This window comes from Culex quinquefasciatus, chromosome 1 (genome assembly GCF_015732765.1).
Source record: "Culex quinquefasciatus strain JHB chromosome 1, VPISU_Cqui_1.0_pri_paternal, whole genome shotgun sequence".
Taxonomy (NCBI): domain Eukaryota; kingdom Metazoa; phylum Arthropoda; class Insecta; order Diptera; family Culicidae; genus Culex; species Culex quinquefasciatus.
Window position 1 is genome coordinate 73,294,817 of NC_051861.1, and position 20,386 is coordinate 73,315,202.

At 37.1% G+C, this 20,386-nt stretch overlaps 1 protein-coding gene across 1 annotated transcript in view; it reads right to left on the bottom strand.

Annotated features, from left to right (window-relative positions):
• Positions 1 to 2,058: 2,058 nt before the first annotated feature.
• Positions 2,059 to 20,386, bottom strand: part of LOC6042587 (hemicentin-2) — an 89,667-nt gene continuing 71,339 nt past the window's right edge. Inside the window, 6 exon segments of the mRNA XM_038254858.1 lie at positions 2,059 to 3,008; positions 5,657 to 6,144; positions 6,803 to 6,870; positions 9,196 to 9,366; positions 19,958 to 20,038; positions 20,041 to 20,076. Coding sequence (XP_038110786.1) covers positions 5,743 to 6,144; positions 6,803 to 6,870; positions 9,196 to 9,366; positions 19,958 to 20,038; positions 20,041 to 20,076 — 758 coding nt within the window. The 3' untranslated portion in view covers positions 2,059 to 3,008; positions 5,657 to 5,742.

Genomic DNA, 20,386 nt, shown 5'->3' on the forward strand with positions numbered 1-20,386 from the left:
AAAGTAACACTTTTCAACATTTTTTTTTGATTTATTGAAAAAATACATGAAAATTTAACATAAAATTTCACTCAGTGTGTGTTTTTTGGAATTGCAAAAAATGTTGTATGGAACTCGTTGCAAAACTTGATTTTTTCAGCACTCTTCGTATTTATCCAACTCGGTGAACCTCGTTGGATAAATGTACGACTCGTGCTTAAAAAATCCTTTTTTTGCTACTTGTTGCATAAACTACTATTAAAACATTTTTCTGCATTTAAAAAAAATCGTGTTATTAGTGATATCGCAGGGTTATTTTTAAGATTGTAAACAGAAAAAAATCTTTGTTTTTAAGTTGATCGTTGTCAATCATGGCCATTCAATGTCAACGATGAAATTAAGAACTTTTTCTAAACTGTTTTACGAATCACGATAACTCGTGTTGATTACAGCAATCTCCTTAAGTTTAGACATCAACATTTTTGTAATTTTACAAAGTTTTAGAGCTGATAGAATCCTTTAAACTTCTGCAAAGTTACAAAAACATGAAATTTTAAATGAAAAACAAGGTTCTTTGCGAAAAAATACCATTCTGGGTTATTGCAGATGTACCATGTACCATGTACCAATCTTTTTTTCAGTTTAGTAACTTAATCGGTAAAATAAACGTTTTTTTCGGAATACAGTCATCCCACCTATTTGAAACAGCCGCAAATTCGGAACAATTTTGTGATAATTTGTCAATAGCACGCTTAATGCATAAGTTTGGTAGACCCAACTTTTTTTAGGAACCTTATTTGGTCAATCTCTTGCTATTTCACTAGTAAAATTAGTTCATTTTTCACAAAATACTGCATTTATTGATTTATTGATCATTGGCCAATTTGTAAACTGTTCCGAACATGAGGGATGACTATACACCATAAAATCTGGTCTCCAAAATTGGATTCCCTAAACAAACTTCAGTCGATAATTTTTTATTTTTTATAATTCCTACCTAGCGCAAAAAAAATACGGATAAAAATGCTATTAATTCATTTTAAGATACCGAGCGTCTTTATTAAATCGTCGTTCTTAGAAATAATTTATTAGTTTTGAAGCCAAGCGCCTCGTTTCTTCGAATGAAATTGTAGACTTCATACCTGAAATTTGTTTTATTTATGCTGGCCTAACATAAATGTGAGCGCAATTCTTGCATAACGTGCAAAAATCAACAGAGAAAAAATAGTATTTCCAAAATGGGCAGTTCTGAAGTTATTTGTCCTATAAACATATGAAACTCTAAGCTATTGACTAGACTTTTTAAAAACAAATTTTTTGACCAAAAAACAACAAATGTTTTAAACAAAAAATAAAAAAAAATAATTATGAAATTTTAAGAATCCGTTTTTGTTATGCATGCTTTTACTTAAAATCGTCAAATTATCATATCTCATTTGATTTTGAAATATAACAAAACTTAAAATTTTGGGCAATTATAAACGTTTTTTTATATCCTTTAAATTATACTTAGGAGAAAAGCATCTAATTCCAGCGTGCTTCTAATGTTGCCATATCATCAATTTGGCATTCGATTACAGCTCATTAAAAGCGTTTTCAACTGAAATCGAGTGATAAATAGCTCAGCAAACAAGTTTCTATCAAAAGTTGTGCAAAATTAGATGTTTAAATAGTGAAAATCAGCAAATTGGATGGAGTTAGGAGCGAGTGCTTAACCTGTCAAATATAGGAGAATTTCCCCAAGTTAATTTTATTATATATGCTCTCATTCATACATGCTATATTGCAATAAAGTTTTACTGGATAGGCTAAAATCTTGCAGGTTCTGAAATAGAAGGTTATTTTTGGAAAGTTTCTACAAGATTGATCACGATTTTAAGATTGATCGCATTTTCATGCAATGGCACATTGGCTTCCAATATGTTTAGTTTTAATTATCACTAAATTAAATTTGTATTCATGAAGAGCAATCCATGAAAATATAACGAGCAAGATTACAAAAAATGTCTTTTGATACCTACCTTAATTTCTGCAAGAGTATTCTATCGATTTCGGATGCAGTAAGAAAAATATGAACTGTAAACTTTTCAATTGTTTTATTCCATAATTAGTGATATCGGTCTTATTTCTTTTTCATATTCTTAAAATTACTCATATTTACAATACTAGTAGCCATAGCCCTATAACTGTTTTAGTAGTTACACTTCATAGCGTCAATTACTCCCTTGCTAAATAATTTATGTACTCCTTGTTTATTGTATGCACCACATTTGTATTTTTTTTACCTTTTTTAGTTCATAGAATGCAGCATATTATTACTTATGTTGCAAAGTTGGTTTCACCTTAAGTAAATTGGCTAATAGTTTGGTTGCTTGCGTTATCGATATTATTTGTTTATCTACGGTTGATGAGTTGTGTTGTGCCTTGTTTGACGATTTCATTCACTTGACGTTACGTCACATGTTGTTTACTATGTTTTTATCCATAATTCTATCTTTCCACATTTCAACAATAAGCGCCACATTTTTATTCATAATAAAATTTATGCATTTTGATTAGCCATCTTCTGGGTTTTGGATTCGAAATAATTCATATAGTGTTGCAATTTTCCATCAGCAGCTATGAGGGTATGATTATAACTTTTATCAACGTGTGTGTATGGCTTTGACGATCTTCTTCTTCTATTTAATTAGTGTTTATTTGCGCTATTTTGCGCACTTTTTCGACGCTGTTTGCAGTTTATTATTCGATAACTTTTGGCACTTATGCATTTAAAATATACACACGTGGCTCCGCACGTGGTGGAACCTCCCTTCACGGGGTAGCCATCACGTGTTGAGATTGAGCACAAAGAAGCAACCCAGCAAAAGAGTCATGGAGAACCGCTGTCAAGCCACTGCTGCCAATCCCACTTTGGGACGAACTGCAGCGTGGGCAAAGACAGGACCGTGATGAGTGATGGACTTTTTCCCTCTGCCGTGCCACTTTCAATTTGTCGGCGATCGTAGAACTTGAGTGACGTACGGAAGCTGGAATGGGAGGGGTGGTAAAGGGAAAAGTTTAATGAATGGGATTTTTTTTGGTTGGAGTCTTGAGTCGCTTAGTGTTTAAAAAATATATATTTTAAGGAAACTGTTCATAGTACGTGGTGCTCTGCATTTTTATAAGCAATGAAAAACTCGAAAGCATTTTCTCATTATTTGATTCTAATCAAATAATAGCAGTTTTAAATTACTGTTTGAGTTTTTCACCACTCGCACCCGGTTTTGTGGTATTTGCTGGCTAGGCCAGGCTGCAGCTGATGATGGCCCTTATTTGCACATGCCACCTCAACCCGTACAGAGGAGGTCCATGAAGAACGAACAGAACGTCGACCGGGTAGAATTTAAATACCAATTGCCACGTAATTTGCGTACAAACTTCAACCATGTTGCTGGCTGCACTACTGTCGGCAGGCCACATAGGATGCATTGCGGTGGTTTTAAAAAGTTTTCCACTTCATTTGCTCGTTACGGTTTGCCACTACTACATACCACTGCTCCATTGGGTGAGCAATAAACAGTGTGTGTGTGTGTGTGTTTGTATTTCATTTTATGTAGGGTCGGATGCAAAAGTGGTTATTGCAATATGGGTTAAATGGTTTAAAAGTTATGTTCAAGAATAATGTTAGATTTTTTTTTGGCAGGATGGTTTTGGAATGTAGTGTCGCCTTTAATAATATTTCCGACAAATCTACAGTAGACCAAAACAAAGTTTGTACAGCCCTTGCACACTATACACATTTTGTGATGGAACTTGCGGAAAAGAAAGTTTGACAAAAACCTAATACAATTGTTTTTAGAAACTCATGCCGAACATTTTGCCACAAAAAACCTCACGAAAAAAAATTATTTTTATCAAAAGTTCCATAACAAATACTTTGAAAAAGGCAAACGTGGTAATAACAAGTTTATACACCTTTCGAAATATAAACAAAAATAAATTAAATAAATAAAAAACACCATTATTCTAGTTACCCAATCCAAAATAGTCATCCTTGACTCATTTAGAAAAGAATTTGGATTAAATATAAAGTTTTTTTTTATTACTTAGTCTAAAGGTTTGTATAACTTGGGAAATCTTTTTAAAATTTATCTAAACTTTATTGTGTAAACTGTCAATTTAGCTGAATCACCAAAGATTCTCTAAATAAACATTTTGGGGTGGATATAACAAGGTTTTGGATGCCTTTGGATGGAAAGAATTGATTTTCAGTTGAAATTTCGTAAAAAAACCCGATTTAATCCCACCTGGGTGAGATAGAGCCTTTCTTACAAAAGGAAGATAACGGCAGTTGATTTTTTTTCAAAAAATAGCAAAATAAAGAATGGTCCATTCATGAATCAATTCAAAACTCAACATGATTTTTTCATAAAACTGAAAAGCGCTGGTATTTGCCTCATTTGCCATGGCCGGGTGTAAGCTGTGCTCGCACACAAGCATTTTCGATTTTTAAAATCAGATTAAATTATTTGTGAGGCAGAGAATTAGCTCACAATTTGCGATGTTCGTAATGTTTTCTGCCTATCGCTAAATTGTTCTTATTCTCTGAGTGTTTTTTGCACTTTTCAAAATATCAACAATTAACGAGAAAACAAAATCATTCCGTCTTGCTTAAGAGCGTTAAAGTGGTTACATAATGACTGGCAGAAAGTTTTTCCACACCCGAGAATTTGCCGTGTTGTAAACGATGTAACGTAAAACCGCATAAATGTTCTTGAAAGCTTTGATACGCCTGACATTTAGGCGTCAGGCAAAATTGTGAGCTTTCAATAAGCAAGCCAGAAAATGATGTAGTATGCATTTAGGCGTTTTTGGGTTTGGGAAGCATACTGCGACTGAGCGCTCGGTGAGACTTCACTACGACAAACGCACGCTGGGTTCATTGCCGACGAGCCGATACGATGAACCAAAATACTAACACACAAAAAGGCTCGTACCGAAGCTAGAAAACCAAACCCGGAATATTTTCATGAATTTTGAAAATACAAAAAAAAATAAAATACTGGAAAATACTAATTTTGAAAATGGCCATTTCGGCAGTAGAGGCCTCAACCTGGAGTGGCCGGTGCTCTCAAAGCAGGTTCCCCGGGGCCCGGGGAACTTTTATAGAACCATACGAGTTGTTGCAATAGGGGTATCATAATTCATGGTTTTGATATTGAACCTGCAAATGGCCATTTCAATAGTAGTGGCCACAACCTGGAGTTTCCGGTGCTCTCATGGAAGGTTCCCTTTGGGGAACATATATGACAATATTGCTGACAAATCTATGAAACAAAATAAAATAATCTTATTCTAAATTTCACTTGCAATCCAAAAACATCAACAATCTCATTAAAATTGTTTGGTCCTAAGTTTTTCGGTTATGTCTCTGACATACCGTCTTGAACTTTTATATAGCTCAAATCTCATAAGGCGTCATTCATAAAGTTTGTCACGTGTCACAAGATAGCGAACAAGCGACAAATTTAACTGTCGATTTTTTACTCGAAAAGTATTAGAAATAACACCGTGCAATATCTGTAATGCAATTTTTCGCCACTTAAAAAAATTATCGTTAATAGAGTGGAAATTAAGAAAGAATCGAATACGGACGTTGATATAAAATATATTTAAAAAATGGCTTAATACTTACTACACACATAACCCATCTCATCCAAACAACTAGCAGCTTTAAACAATTCTCAGTCGCACATCTAGCAGCAGAAATAACAGCATAAATCACAACGATGAGTGTAACAGTACCGGGGACGAACACGGCGAGGGCGTCGGATGTTGGAACTGGATGGCCACGGTGGCTTGAAGGACCTTCCTCCGGGTAAGCCGAACCAGCCGGAGCAACCAGCGGGCCAGCAGCTGGCGTAGATGCACGAGCAGGACAATTAGCAGCTTGGCCTCGCCAGACCAGCCAGTCGATGATTGATGTGGTCGATGGTGGAGATGGCGTGGCATCGATTGGAACAGCCCAAAGCCACCACGATGGGCACTGACCACGATTCCGGTCGCACCCGAGGAGCTCATCAGATCGTGTTCGCTGCCCTGCAGACCCTTGTAAAGGCGTCCGTTTTTGTGGATCTTGTTCGTCTCCTCAGGTTGGTCGACGTTTGGCGTGGAGTTAATTTCCTGTTGGATATATTTTTCATGGGTTGATGTTGGTAACAATTTCTTGACTTGAGACTTATGTTTGCTAGACTTTTCACTTCGTATCATAAACTATGCCCATGGGCCTAGAGCACATGCAAGTGCAAGAGAGTTTCCTTCATTCAACACGGAAAGGGGATCCGTCGCCAAATCAGCAGAGATATTTACCTAATTTGTATTTGCTGATATTCGCCATTTTTTTGTTGCTAAAACCAGCAACTTAGCAATATCAAAATCATAGTCTGCTAGTTTGTTTTCGCTAATTAATGCCAAAATTTTTGACAGCACAAAAACTAGCACAATTTTTCACTGCTTTTAACCAGCACCTTGTCTCCCGAAACTGATGGAAAATATTCCAGGTTGATTTTGGCAGCTCATCCTGATCCAGCGTAATTAATCATTGATTCTAACGAAACTGATCGTCCAAACAGCGAAAAGTTTTACTAAACCATTCATTTTTTTTTGACTGGTTCTTGGAACTTTTTTCGCTAGTTTTAGCGAACTTTATCGCGTTTTGGCGATGGATCCCCTTTCCGTGTAGCAGATTCCTACTTTTTACATGACATTGTGATGATTATTGATAAATAAAACAAACTTTAAAAATAAATCATACAAATAAAATAATCAGGAAACAACTTACATCATTCGATGTGTCCTCAACGCTGTTCAGTCTATGTGCAGTTTTAGTCTTTTTCTGGAGCTCCATCTCTGTTTGGTAGGGTTGCAGGTGAATAAAAGAAAACCGGGTACAGAAATATCCCTTTATTAGAGGAAGAAATTAACCTAATAGCACCCCATTTTTCCACAGACAACGCAATTCCGTGTGTGAAGTGGAGTCGAGTTTTATAATCTGCTGTTTCAACGAATTGTGATTTCAGTGTTTGAAAGGGAACATGTGTGTGTGTGTGTGTGTGTGTGTGTGTGTGTGTGTGTGTGTGTGTGTGTGTGTGTGTGTGTGTGTGTGTGTGTGTGTGTGTGTGTGTGTGTGTGTGTGTGTTTGTGGAATCATGAACTGAAAACAATGGGAACTTCATGCTGTCCCTCCTCCGCCCACGTGGCGATCGTCACCATCATCACCATGACACTTGGGCTGCATTTCCAAACGGGGCGAGCTCGCAAACTGGGCTCCATTATAACCCAACCAACGGCTCACCCGTTATTGTGAATGGGATAGTAGAATTAATTTCTGGAATGTTAATGCCTTTGCATTCAGCGCGGATTGTTTGTTTTGTTCACCGCTGCCGCTGCTCTCTGTTTGGAGTAGGAGCACAATGGAAGCATAACTGTTACCTATATTGTCATGACAAGAATCGGTGTTTTTTTTTGTTCGCTGCAGTGTTCCAACACAAAAAATAACATCAGAATGCACCATCAGGGAACGCGAAAAAAAAGGATTCAGTAGTAGAGGGGAAGGTGCCACATATGCATACTTTCAAAAGTGGTTCAACCTAGTCGCGGTTAGTACAATGGTGAACCATAATACGAGGAAAATGCTAGCTGGATGATTTTTAATATTTTTATGTGCTTTTACACTGGGAACATTGCTTTTAATCGTGCAGGTTGAGCTGGGAAGAAGGCTAGAATTCTTGTTATGGCTCAGGAAGTTTAAAGTGAAAGGAAATTTCCTGGAAGGCATAGTATAAATAGAATAAAAATTTCTAAAAAGGCGTGCAAAAATTGTAAATTCAGTTATGGGATCATCGACAAACCACGTGCACACTTTTTAGGAAATCTCACCCCCGCCCCCCATCATGGACAATTTCCATACTAATAAAATCTTTTTTGTATGGAGCGTGAACAATCGCCATTGCGCAATTCTCCACGAAATCCGCTGATTACATTAGATTTTAGGTGTTGTATTAATGTAATTGACTGAGACTTCATAGGACTGTGAATACAAAGAGACGAGTTGTTCCTTTTAATTCCGCTATATATTTTTTATATCTTGACAGATACGTCTTTCGTCTAATACCAGCTGTCGTATACGTACAACTCGTCTCTTTGTATTCACAGTAATGCATTCTACTAAAACGCTCAACCAAACGACAACTTCGTAGGAGGCATGTCTAAGTGTCCCTCAAAGAGTACTTTATTGTTGTTAAAAAATGTGTCATACGTAAAGAAACTACTTTCTTTTTCTAGTTAATACTTTGAAATACTGTTTGTTAACGACTCATTTTTAAAGAGGGTAGAATGTTTGGCATGTTTTTTAATCTGTTTTTTTTCCTGGAAAATCGAATTTCTCGAAAACCTGAATAGTCCTAGTCTTAGTTATACAACTTTGTCAAAGACACCAAATCGACCGTCAAGTTCCTTCACGAAGTAAAGAAATTGGAATATTCACATATCATTTGTATATGAAGTATGGAGTATATTGTATGTACGGACCAATCAAGCAAAGTGGCATTTTTTGTCAGAGTGAAGCCACATTTAATGTTTGGAATAAAAAATAGAAATAAACATTAAAAAAATATTTCATGGAATCATCCGAATTCGTGGAGAATTGCTCCTATTCATTCAAATAAATAATCTCAAAATCCCCGGGTCAATTTGTTCCACCATTCTTCGCAAGCTTTGGATTCTCCCGCCACTTGAACTAACCTGTATATCATCGTTACATATTACTTTTAATGTTAGGGGAAATCTTGCTTTCGGTCCATAATCTCCTTCATACTGCAGACGACGTTTTTGGACGTCGCAAACCTTTTCCGGGACCATCCGTTGTGCGGTGGAATTATGCATGAACAAATTTCTTTTTTATTGTTCCCTTGGTGTCGCCGCTAGAGTGTTGGAATCATTGGTTGTCGTCATCTTTTTGGTTAGTACAGAATAACCGTATGGAATGTTTATTTTTGGTTCAGTCACACTTGTATTATTAGAGATAATATTTAGATCTTTTGGAAATGCAGCTTTATAAGGGATGATGGTGATTCAAGAATATATTTTAACAAGAACACAAAAAAAATAGTTTATCTAAGTTTTGAATTTACAAAGAACCCCTTTTACAAAATGATAGCTTCCGTCCAAACTCACCGTACAACCGGATCGTCCCCTCGGCGTCGCCGATGCTGTTTTTTGATATGCACTTGTAGCCACCCATATCGGCCTTGTGCAGCTTCCGGATCACAAGCGTCATCTGCACCGCGTACATTGAGCTTTCGTTTTCATTCATCGAGTATCGCTCGTTGGAGATTATCATTTCGCCTGTCGTCACACGTACACACACACACACACGCACGCGCGCACACACAAACACATACATACATGGAAAGAAAAGAGGGTTAAAGTGGTTGGTCAGAATCAGAAATCGATTTCGATGGGCAGCTCTTTTTTTCTGGCTTCGTAAAATGGTATGCTTTCAATATGGGATGTCTTTTTTTTGTTGTCACTGTCGTTGAGTGATGCCTTCATGGAAAGTTTAGTTTTTGTTCCCCTTTAACAGTCTAAATAAGTTGAATTTTTTTCAGCTTAAGCAATTTATTGTAACGCAAAAATAACTTTAACTATCATACTCTGATGATTTATGAACAATACAGCTTAATAACAATTGTTCAAGTATCACCATATACATGATTTAGATCATTATATTTTTAAAGGAAATACACAATTGACTGATAATAATATTAAATTTGTATCTAAGATAAGACTGCGAAATTTGAAACCTGTAATTTTTTTTTCTTCATAAATTTCTATTATTAGGCGCCGGGACCCGTGGTGTAGGGGTAAGCGTGGTTGCCTCTCACCCAGTCGGCCTGGGTTTGATCCCAGAAGGTCCTGGTGGCATTTTTCGAGAAGAGATTTGTCTGATCACGCCTTCCGTCGGACGGGAAGTAAATGTTGGCCCCGGACTAATCTAAAAAAATAGGTTAGGGCGTTAGCTCAGTCCAGGTGTAGGAGTCGTCTCCCTGGGTCCTGTCTCGGTGGAGTCGCTGGTAGGCAGTTGGAATAACAATCCAAAAGTCGTCAGTTCGAATCCCGGGGTGGATGGAAGCTAAGGTGTTAAAAGAGGTTTGCAATTGCCTCAACAATCAAGCCTTCGGACACTTAGTTTCGAGTAGGAATCTCGCAATCGAGAACGCCAAGGCAATGCTGTAGAGCGAATAATTTGATTTTTTCTATTATTAAGCACTTTCGTTACCAATGTGATTAATTTTGAAATCATAGGCGTGTGGGCTATATCTTTGCCATATCTTAGGTTTAAATACAATTGAAATTTTGAATTCTTTGAGCTCTATACAGGCTTTCAAAATTTATTTATCTATTGTTAACTGTATTCGACCGATTTCGCACAGACTGAATATCTAAAACGTTACTTAATCCACCTTTAGGGGGCCTTCCCCACATTTAAAGGGTGCTATCCAAAATGCAAAAAGTGCGTAAATAACACTTAAGTGCTTATAACTTTTGATAGGGTTGTCAGATCTTCAATGTTTTGGACGCGTAAGAAAGGTCTTTTGAATACCCATCCTGCGATAGGTCGCATGAGAGATTCGGACAACGTTTTTATCAACATATCTGAGATCCGGCCTCCAAAAAGCGTATAAATAACACTAATGTGCTTACAACTTTTGATAGATTTGTCAGATCTTCAATGTCTTTGACGCGTTGAAAAGGTCTTTTAAATACCTTTCTAAAAATGTATAGCATGACAGGTTTTCTTACAAAAACCACCCTTTTTACAATCTTCCGGACTTTTGTTAAACTTGTTTTTTTAGCATAACTTTTGAAGTACTTAACTTAACTTTATCATTTTTAATAGCGACTTATGGGACGCCAAGACGAATCGAATGAGACCAATACGGTCCAAATCGGTTCAGCCAGTGCCGAGATAATCCAGTGCAAATTTTTTTGATCAACATCCCACCACACACACAGACATTTGCTCAGAATGTGATTCTGAGTTGATAAGTATGCATGAAGGTGGGTCTAGGAGGTCAAATTAAGAGTTTCCTTTTTCGAGTGATTTTATAGTCTTTACTCAGTAAGATGAGGAAGGCAAAAACTAATATAGATTTTAACAGTCATAAATATAAAAACGTTACTTAATCCACCCTTAGGTGGTTGGAGCCTCCCGCACATTTAGAGGGTAATGCTATCCAAAATTGATCCAAAAAGGCCGACCTTCCAGTGTTATATCAACATGATTAGGGTTAGTGAAATTTCACGATTTCGCGGACAGCGTGAAATCCGCGAAATTTGGCTTTTTCCGCGAAATCCCGTGAAATTTTATGTTTGTGTGAAACTGTAACGATTTTCTCAATATATTTTATCAAACTCAAATAGGAATAAAACTAATCTTAGGAACTGCTGTAGAATTAAGCCAGTGAATACCCTTGTTCAACTACTTACATAGGGATAGTGAATTTTGACGATTTTGCGGACGTTGTGAAATTCTTGAAATTTATCAATTTCTCCAATATTTTTTTTCAAACAGCATCATAAGAGATATTTCAACCATAAAGACTAGTTAAGTAATTTTTTTTAGTTTTCAATTGAAAAGCTTGATATGAACCATTTGAAGAATTGTTTAGATATTTCAGTGTTTAAGAAACTAACTAATTTTAGCAATTTTTCATTCGCTGGAGTAGAAATTTGACTACTATTTTTTTTGAAACGAATAATTTCAAAAGAATTTTAAAGAATCACGCTTTGTTTTATTGCAAAAAGTCAAAGTGGTTATGTCACAGACATAACCGGAATGGCGTAGACTACGTAAAGTTTTGATATGTGAACCATTTCTTAATTTTGATGAATTAGCTAGACACTTGAAATACATTAACGGAATAAGATCGTGAATGCGATCGGTAAATTCAATCGGGCCGTGTACGTACCGGTTGTTGAAACAGAATTTATATACGATTCGAATTGACTTTTACTAGAAAGAGATGGCAAATCTAATGCGAACAAAACCGCAGCTATCATGTAAACATACTTTGAATGTGTTGATAAATCTTTGACTAGACAACATCAAATGGAGGAAGGAAAGAGAAGAACGAAAAACGATTTTTCGCGAACCGAATGAATGTTTGGTAGCAGAATGAGGGGAGGGCAGCCTCAGCAAGCTGTGAAATCCGTCACCCCCGAAGTAAATCGTGTCAATTCAATTAGAGGAAGGAAGATATAAGCGTTTGACGGATGACGCAGTATTCCAGGCCCTTCGGCCCAGATTTTTAGGAGTTGGGGGCGGGAGCAGCCTCAGAAAGCTGTGCAGACCGTCGCCCCCGAAAACCAAAATTTGTTCCAGAAATTTAAACTGTAATTATTCATTGCGCTGCCTCGCCCCGGGTGGGACGAGGGACGGGGAGTGAGGCAACTCCAAAGAGTTGGGAAGTTTAACAACTAGAATTTGGAAGTTTCACAACCACGGCTTGACCCACGAGAGGCAACTTTTCGACGAGAAGGCAGCAAGCGCGCGCCCCATCTTGTTGCTGCCTCGTCCCGGGTGGGACGATCCAAACGGTCCGGCCATCGAGAGGCAACTGGCTGACGGTGACGACGAGAAGGCGATGCGCACTTCTTTTGCAGTTCTGGTCCCTCTCTCTCTCCTGCTGCTGTTGCTCTGGGCTGAGCTTTCCTGCTGCTGCTGCCAGTCCGACGTCTGAGACGTGAATGATAGAATGGGCTGAGCGCGCGTTCTTATAAATGATTTCGGTCTGCTACTTCCCCCCTCCTTTTTCGCGACCGACACTCGGTCGCGTTACTCGGATGATTTTCCCCTCAAAATAGGTACTTGACATTCCCGTCCGTGAGTGGGAAACGCTCATTTTGCTTGCAAAATCTCTGCTTTGAAAGCATTTTAAAACATTCAATTGTTTCAATAGTAAAACTATTTTGCCAACAATGAAAGTTTCATAGCAAATTGCTGAATAATTTTCGAATCGAATGGAACCAAAATCGTGCCGATTCGATTTGAGGGAAGGAAGATATAGGCGATTGACGGATGACGCAATATTCCAGGGCCTTCGGCCCGGGTTTTTTGGAATGACACCCCAGTACCTTCGACAAAGACGTAAGTCTACGTCAATAAAATGAAGAGCATTTTTTAACTGTGAAATCACGTTTGAAAAAATTTACTGACTTTTTTCAAAGTCCTGTTTAATTTTAACGATATTTGATTATTCTCGTGAAAGTTAAAAAACCACCTTTTTTGATTTCTGTTATCATTTCGAATACAAATTTCGATTCCGTTACAAATTATAGTATTTTTCTTATTGATTTTAAATTTAGTTTTGGAAAAGTGAGATGAAAACCTTAAAAACTATTTTGAATAGGCTAAATGTCGCAGAAAATTCAAATCCAATATAAATAGAGCCCATCCATAAACCAGATGAAAACTTTTTTTGAAATTAGGTTTTTTTTTCAAGTTTAGTGGAGTTTTTTTTTGTTTATTGATGAATAATATATAATGAAGCATAAAAAGTAGTTTCTGTGATTTAAACAAAAGATTTTCAGAGTTATTATAACATTTTTCACGTTCCGCGAAATTTGCGTGAAATTTGGTGTTTTGAAATTGAGGTCCCCGTGAATTTTGCTATTTTTGAGCGTGAAAAATCACTAAGCCTACATGATTCACACTGGAACGCCCAACGCATGTTCAACTTACACGGACGCCCAAGCCTCCCAAAAAAGGTGGAACGGCAACTTCAACTCGCTGGTTCTCGGGCATAACTCAACCAATCGGGACGATTCTTGTTTCCAGTGATTTGTAAGAATGTCTAGATGATCCTAAAATTTTTCAGAACTTGATTTGAAGAAATCTGTAATTTCTGCGACCAAAAACATCGTTCCACCTTTTTTCAAAACAACTGCCTTCGCGGAATTTTTGGCGAATTTTTTTTTACACGTAAAAAAAAAATTTGGAACGATATTTTTGATCGCAAAAATTACAGATTTGATCTAATTTAGTTCTGCAAAGTTCTAGAATCATCTAGACATCCTAACTAATCACTGGAAAGAAGAATCATCTTGATTGGTTGAGTGATGCCCGAGAACCATTGAGTTACAGTTACCGTTCCAACTTTTTTGGAGCCTTGGGCGTTGGAATGTTATTCAACCAGATCAGGTAGTCAGATCTTCATAATTCAGGGCACTTATGTGCTTACAACTTTTGATAGGGTTGTCAGATCGTCAATCTTTTGAACTCGTTGGAAAGGTCTTTTGATTACCTATCCAACGACAGGTTGCATGATAGATCCGGACAACGTTCTCATCAAAATATCTGAGATCCGGCCTCCAAAAAGTTCATAAATAACACTTAAGTGCGTATAACTTTTGATAGGGTTGTCAAATCTTTAATCTTTTGAACTCATATGAAAGGTCTTTCGAAAATCTTTCTAAAAATGTATAACATGAAGAGGCTTCTTACAAAAACCACCCTTTTTACAATCTTCCGGACTTTTGTTAAACTTGTTTTTTTAGCATAACTTTTGAAGTACTTAACTAAACTTTATGATTTTCAATAGCGACTTATGGGACCCCAAGGCGGATCGAATGAGACCAAAACGGTCCAAATCGGTTCAGTCAGTGCCGAGATAATCCAGTGCAATTTTTTTTGATCAACATCCCACCACACACACAGACATTTGCCCAGAATTTGATTCTTAGTCGATATGTATACATGAAGGCGGGTCTAGGAAGTCAAATTAAAAATTTCGTTTTTCGAGTGATTTTATAGCCTTTCCTCAGTAAGGTGAGGAAGGCAAAACACCACATTTCATCGAAAAACTAAATTTTACAGTTAAAGTTTTGCATTACGACTCTGACTCAATTATCTGAAGCCTCGATTATCCGAACTTTTGATTATCCGAGGGTTTGTTAGAAACTTCGGATAATCGAGTTTGTACTGTATTAAAAATTATTAATAAATAAGAGTGCATTTTTCTGTTTAAAACTATGCATACTTTATCGATGTGTGTATCAAAACATATGTGTACACAGCAAATTTTGGATTTCCATTTCAGTAAAATAATTAACTGAATGCGATTCAGTAATCATCACTTTTGCTGAAATTCGATAATGAACAAAAACATTGCTGAAAAATCAGTGACTGTATATCTGTCAAACTGAAATGTCACTTATGACTTATTGTTTAGATGCTGCCTAGCGAAAATCCTTTTTCAAACATGTTGTGTTTTTCAAAATTTTGTATTGTGATCTTTAGAAACCAAGGTAAGACAAATGTTAATAACAAATGCCTTGATGCTAACCACCTGTTTTTTAGGTTTGGACGATTGATGGAATAAATGTATAATGTATGTATGGGACGGAAACATTTTCGATGACATTTGTTAACTGAGAATTCAGTAGAATCTAAATTACTGAATCGTTTACTGAAATTTCAGTAAAAAATTACTGAATTTCAGTAAAACAAAATTTGGTGAGTATCAAACATCTAAATCAAAAAAGCTCGGGTTAATGATGTGTAGGGTAGGGTAGTCATCAATGAGACACTTTTGGTTTTTAACTTTCAGTGATTTTTGTATTTTTTTTTCATCAGCATATTTTAATCAGCTTTTTGTTGCATTTTCTTTCCTTTAATGTGTTCTAACATAAACCAAAAAATGAAATACATCCAGAGTTGTCTCTGTTGCCACTGTCTCATTGTAGACGCACTTGGCAGGAACAATGAGACAGCTGGGGAACAATGAGACACTCTACACACAAAAAAATATATCCGAATGTTACATCATTTATGATGTAACATTTTTGCACGTCATTAAACATATAAATTTAATTGCAATTTGATGTAAATTTGCAACAAGTTATACGTAAAAACACGATTTTACGTGTGATTCAACCGTTTACGTCGAATCTCAAGTTTACATTAACTGAGTTTACATTCGATTCATTTTTTCCGTGTCGAGTAAATTCACATTTTTTTTCTGTGTACGAAAATCAATACTTTTCTTGTTAAACATCATGTTTTGTAATGTTTCATTGCAGGTGACTTGCCTTGAACATTTTAAAGCAATTTTGCCAACTTGAAACTGAAGTTAACAAAAGTTATACTAAGAAGCATTAAAATATTAAAATTCATGTATATTTATACCAAATAACATTATTTTTTGGGTAAATTGTGTTAAAACTCAATAAATATGCCATAAATCACTATCAATTGTTTTAAAAGATTTCCATTGATTTTTAAAAGTTTAATGAATAAAAATCAATGTGTCTCGTTGTTACTCATGGGCTGAAAGGAGTGGAATTCTGGGTATATTCTAAATTTTGGTCAAACCTAATGAAAGGACATTGTATCCCAACTCATCCCCTAGGTGTCATCCATAAAGTACGTCACGCTCTAGGGGGGGAGGGGAGGTTGTCGTAAACTTGACAAAGTGTGAAAAGGAGGAGATGAGGGGGAGGTCCGTCAGACCGTGACGTCACGCTAGACTTTTTCCTGAATACTGAAAATGCAGTCAAAGAATATATCTAAAAAAAGATTTTTTTAAATAAAATTTACTCATAAATCAAACACATATGCTTTAATCATTAGATTTTCAAAAAAAAAAAACCATTGATGGTGATTTCTACCACTACAGCATTCAACAAAATAAAAATCTAAACACAACCTGTAAAAATTAATAACTTTCTCGATTAAACTCCGAATTTATAAATAATCCTATTTATAAATCATGTAATATCAATATGGGGGAGGGATTCGTCAGAATGTGACGTACTTTTGAAGGGGGGTTGGAGCCAGCGTGATAAAGTGTGACATAGGGAGAGCGGGGGGTGTTGGTTTTGGCTGATTTTAGCGTGAAATATTTTATGGATGACGCCCTATGGAACGCCGAAAGAAATCTTAAGAAATTTTAGTTTTAGTGTTAATGGCAGCCTGCGCGCGAAAAAATATTTTTTGTCCATAATTTCCTTTTACACCCCACAATCATACATTTATGAACAACTTTTCAAGGGAGCGTCGTGTATCCAGTAGCCACACCTTTCCCCCGAATATGAGCCTGATTGGTTGAAACTACGATTTGTGAGTGTCATTTTATCATTGTTCCCCGTGTCTCAGTGATGACTACTTTACCCTACAGTTCAACCGACGACGTTCAACAGTAATATTTTTATTTGATGTGTACAGCATGCTGAAATCTTCATTTCAGAAACACATTGAACATGCTTATATTTGCAAATACTTGGTATTTATTAAATTCAATTAAATTTACTGTTTGCAACCCTAATTGATTGAATAAATATTTTTTTCACATAACTCAACCGTATTATTTGCTGAGCCTTTGGGCAAACGATAGCTTTTTACTCAGTTTCGATCATAAAAAACTGTTCAGCAGTAGTCAGTGCGCGCATTCATGGGACGAATTATGATTAACAAACAATTAAACGTATTTCCATTCACAACACTGAATAAATAATTATAATTGGAACTAAAGAGAGTAATGGGAAATGTATGAACCATGAAACAATGCAAACAATTTTCCCGCTCACTGCCCGCACCCGGTTCTGACTGCTGTATTGTCTGATTTTAGCATAAAACAGTGAAATCATCATCTCTATTGTGTGAGTGATTGTGTACACGTGTCCTGGGCAGCAAGGCAAAGGCTGCACAGCATGGCATTTGTTGTCAAGGTAGTTGGTTCCACGAACCAATTGTTTGAATGAGGGGATTGATGCTCATCGATGCCCAATCAAAATTGGTGGTTTGATGTGGAAATGGACGATATTTCAGTGAAATTTTGAATGTATTATTTATTTTTATTATATTATTTTCATTATGTGAAATTTGGTTCCCTATTTAAAAATTTAATTGATGATGATCTGGAAACAACAATCCATCTCTCCTCAATTTCCGCAAAAACGCGAAACGGAAAATATCAGCTAATGCAAATTTTAATTCACAAAGTGACCATTTGCAAATGATTCGCTAAAAACCTTCAATGGCTCATTACACAGTAAAAAATCGTGGTAAAATTACATCTAAAAACATGTACATCTTTTACATCACAAAAAGGTTTAAATTTACCTCAAATAATGTGTAAATTAACATCTAGTAGACGCTAGGAAAAAATATCTGCATTCCCAAAAAAATATCAAATCAACGATAGTTATATCTAGCTTACTGTAGTAAACAAAGCTCGAAACAAAGCCTTTTTTTATCGGTGCAGCCATCTTGAAGATGGAAACTGCAAAATGTCGTCAAACGACCAACCACTGCAAATTTCCAAACCAGACTGAAGACCCCCGAGCATTCCACGATCATTCCAAGAGCGCGCACACACACACATACGACTCTCTCATTTTTTCCTTTGTTAGAGCGTAACCGACCCGACGCTCATCGCCTGCGCCGCCGTGCAAGCATCACAGCAATCGATGACTTCGGTCGTTGTCGCTCTCTCTTTTCATTCACATCGCTTTGCGTTGCGCAGACAGACAAGCTCAACCTGATCGACGTACACACACACTAGTACGGTCACTCACGCGTTGCTGTCCTTTTTCGTGGTACATGAGGTTATTCTCGTTTCGTGTGTGTCGCCGTTGCATCTCAGCAAGCAACAACAATCAAATTTCGACTTCAACATTTCAAATGGTCAATATATAATTCGTAGCATTATTTTCCGAAGAATAATAGAATCGCTAATATAATTTTGCATAATATTGCCTTTTCTCGTCTCATTCTCTACACTTACTATGTCCACGCCCCGGGATTAACGATACACATCAACCATAGCTTTCGCACCCAGATTTCTGTTAAACATTTTAGTATCTTCAAAACTACGGGAACTATCGATATATTTTCCCCATCCCCTAAATTACTGTCTTCATAGTCATTTACAAAAAAGTTTGACTATTTTTACAATCAGATTCTTGCAGGATTGTAAGTTTGACAATTTTGGAATAATAAGAAAACATCTTCCTTGGTTACTGTTCTAATCTAATCTAATCTAATCTAATTAGACCCTAGCGCAGCCAATCTTTCGAAGGGATCCTGGAGAGTGCCTTAGGTTAGATGACGCCTAGCACTCTTCTTGTCATTTATTAACGTTTGTAGTGCGCCATTGCATTAGAAATGCATTGAAACATCACAAGCGTTAAAGCGGCCAGGCCTACTGCGTAAAGCCGTATCGCAGAGATGATCCGTAATTAGGTTGAGTTTGAGCACTGAGTGTTCGAACAACAACACAATTCTGAATCGACAGGGGAGGAAGAAGCGTGGGGACACACCACCATACGCTCCGAGATTTGGTTGTATTCGTTGGGAGCACCATGCTAAGAAGGTTTGGTACTCCGGGACCCTCTGGGACGGGACATTGTATTTCCACGAATGCCCTGGACACTATTTGCCGTGGTTATAGCGCCACAACTCGCTCTCTGTAACAGTAATCCTAATTCCAGTCCAGTCCAGTCATGGCGTAGTGGTTAGCATTTTTGCTTACCAATCCAAAGGACGGGGGATCGAACCCCGCCTCGAGCGACTTTGATTTTTCGTTCATATTCATCATTTCAGATTTCTATGTTCTTAACTTTCTCGTTGGGAGCAGATGGGTATCGAACCCAGAACCATTCGCTTATAAAGCGAACACCGTAACCAGTCAACCACGGCCGCTCCTCACAACTTCCTTGGTTACTGTTCACCCATAAAGATTTTTTTCCTAGCGTCTGCCAGATGTAAATTTACACATTATTAGAGGTAAAATTTAATCTTTTTTCTGACTTAAAAGAAGGGGTACATCTAGATGTAATTTTACCACGATTTTTTTTACTGTGAAGACATAATCAATGCTTTGTTTCTAAAGTAGACATATACTTTTATACTAATGAAGCTCACCATACTCACCGTTTTCCCGCTGCCAGTAGTTGATTGCTTTCGGGGACGCTTCGACGTTACAGATGAGCGTGACATCGGTTCCCAGCGGGGCCCGACGAGCTGATTCGGCACTTGTATCAGCGGATGAACTGAGCGAGGGTAAAGGGAAGAAAACAACGGGTAAGTTAAGCAAATACAATAAAGTCGGAAGTTGGTTACAAGCTGTGAGTGGCCACTGGGATGTATGGCAAAGTGGACCGTGGGGGCACTTTAAAGTTACGAGGACCATTTCTCAAATTTTAAGGCCGTCCCACGTGGTGGTGGTAGACACGTGGGCAGAAGAGTATGAAAAAAACCGAGACTCTTCGCTGATGTCTGGTCAAGGTGTGAAAAAGGGGTTGCCCCTTTACCGGATTGTACATAAATTCTTAATGAGGGTGGCTGGAAAGGAGCCGAGTA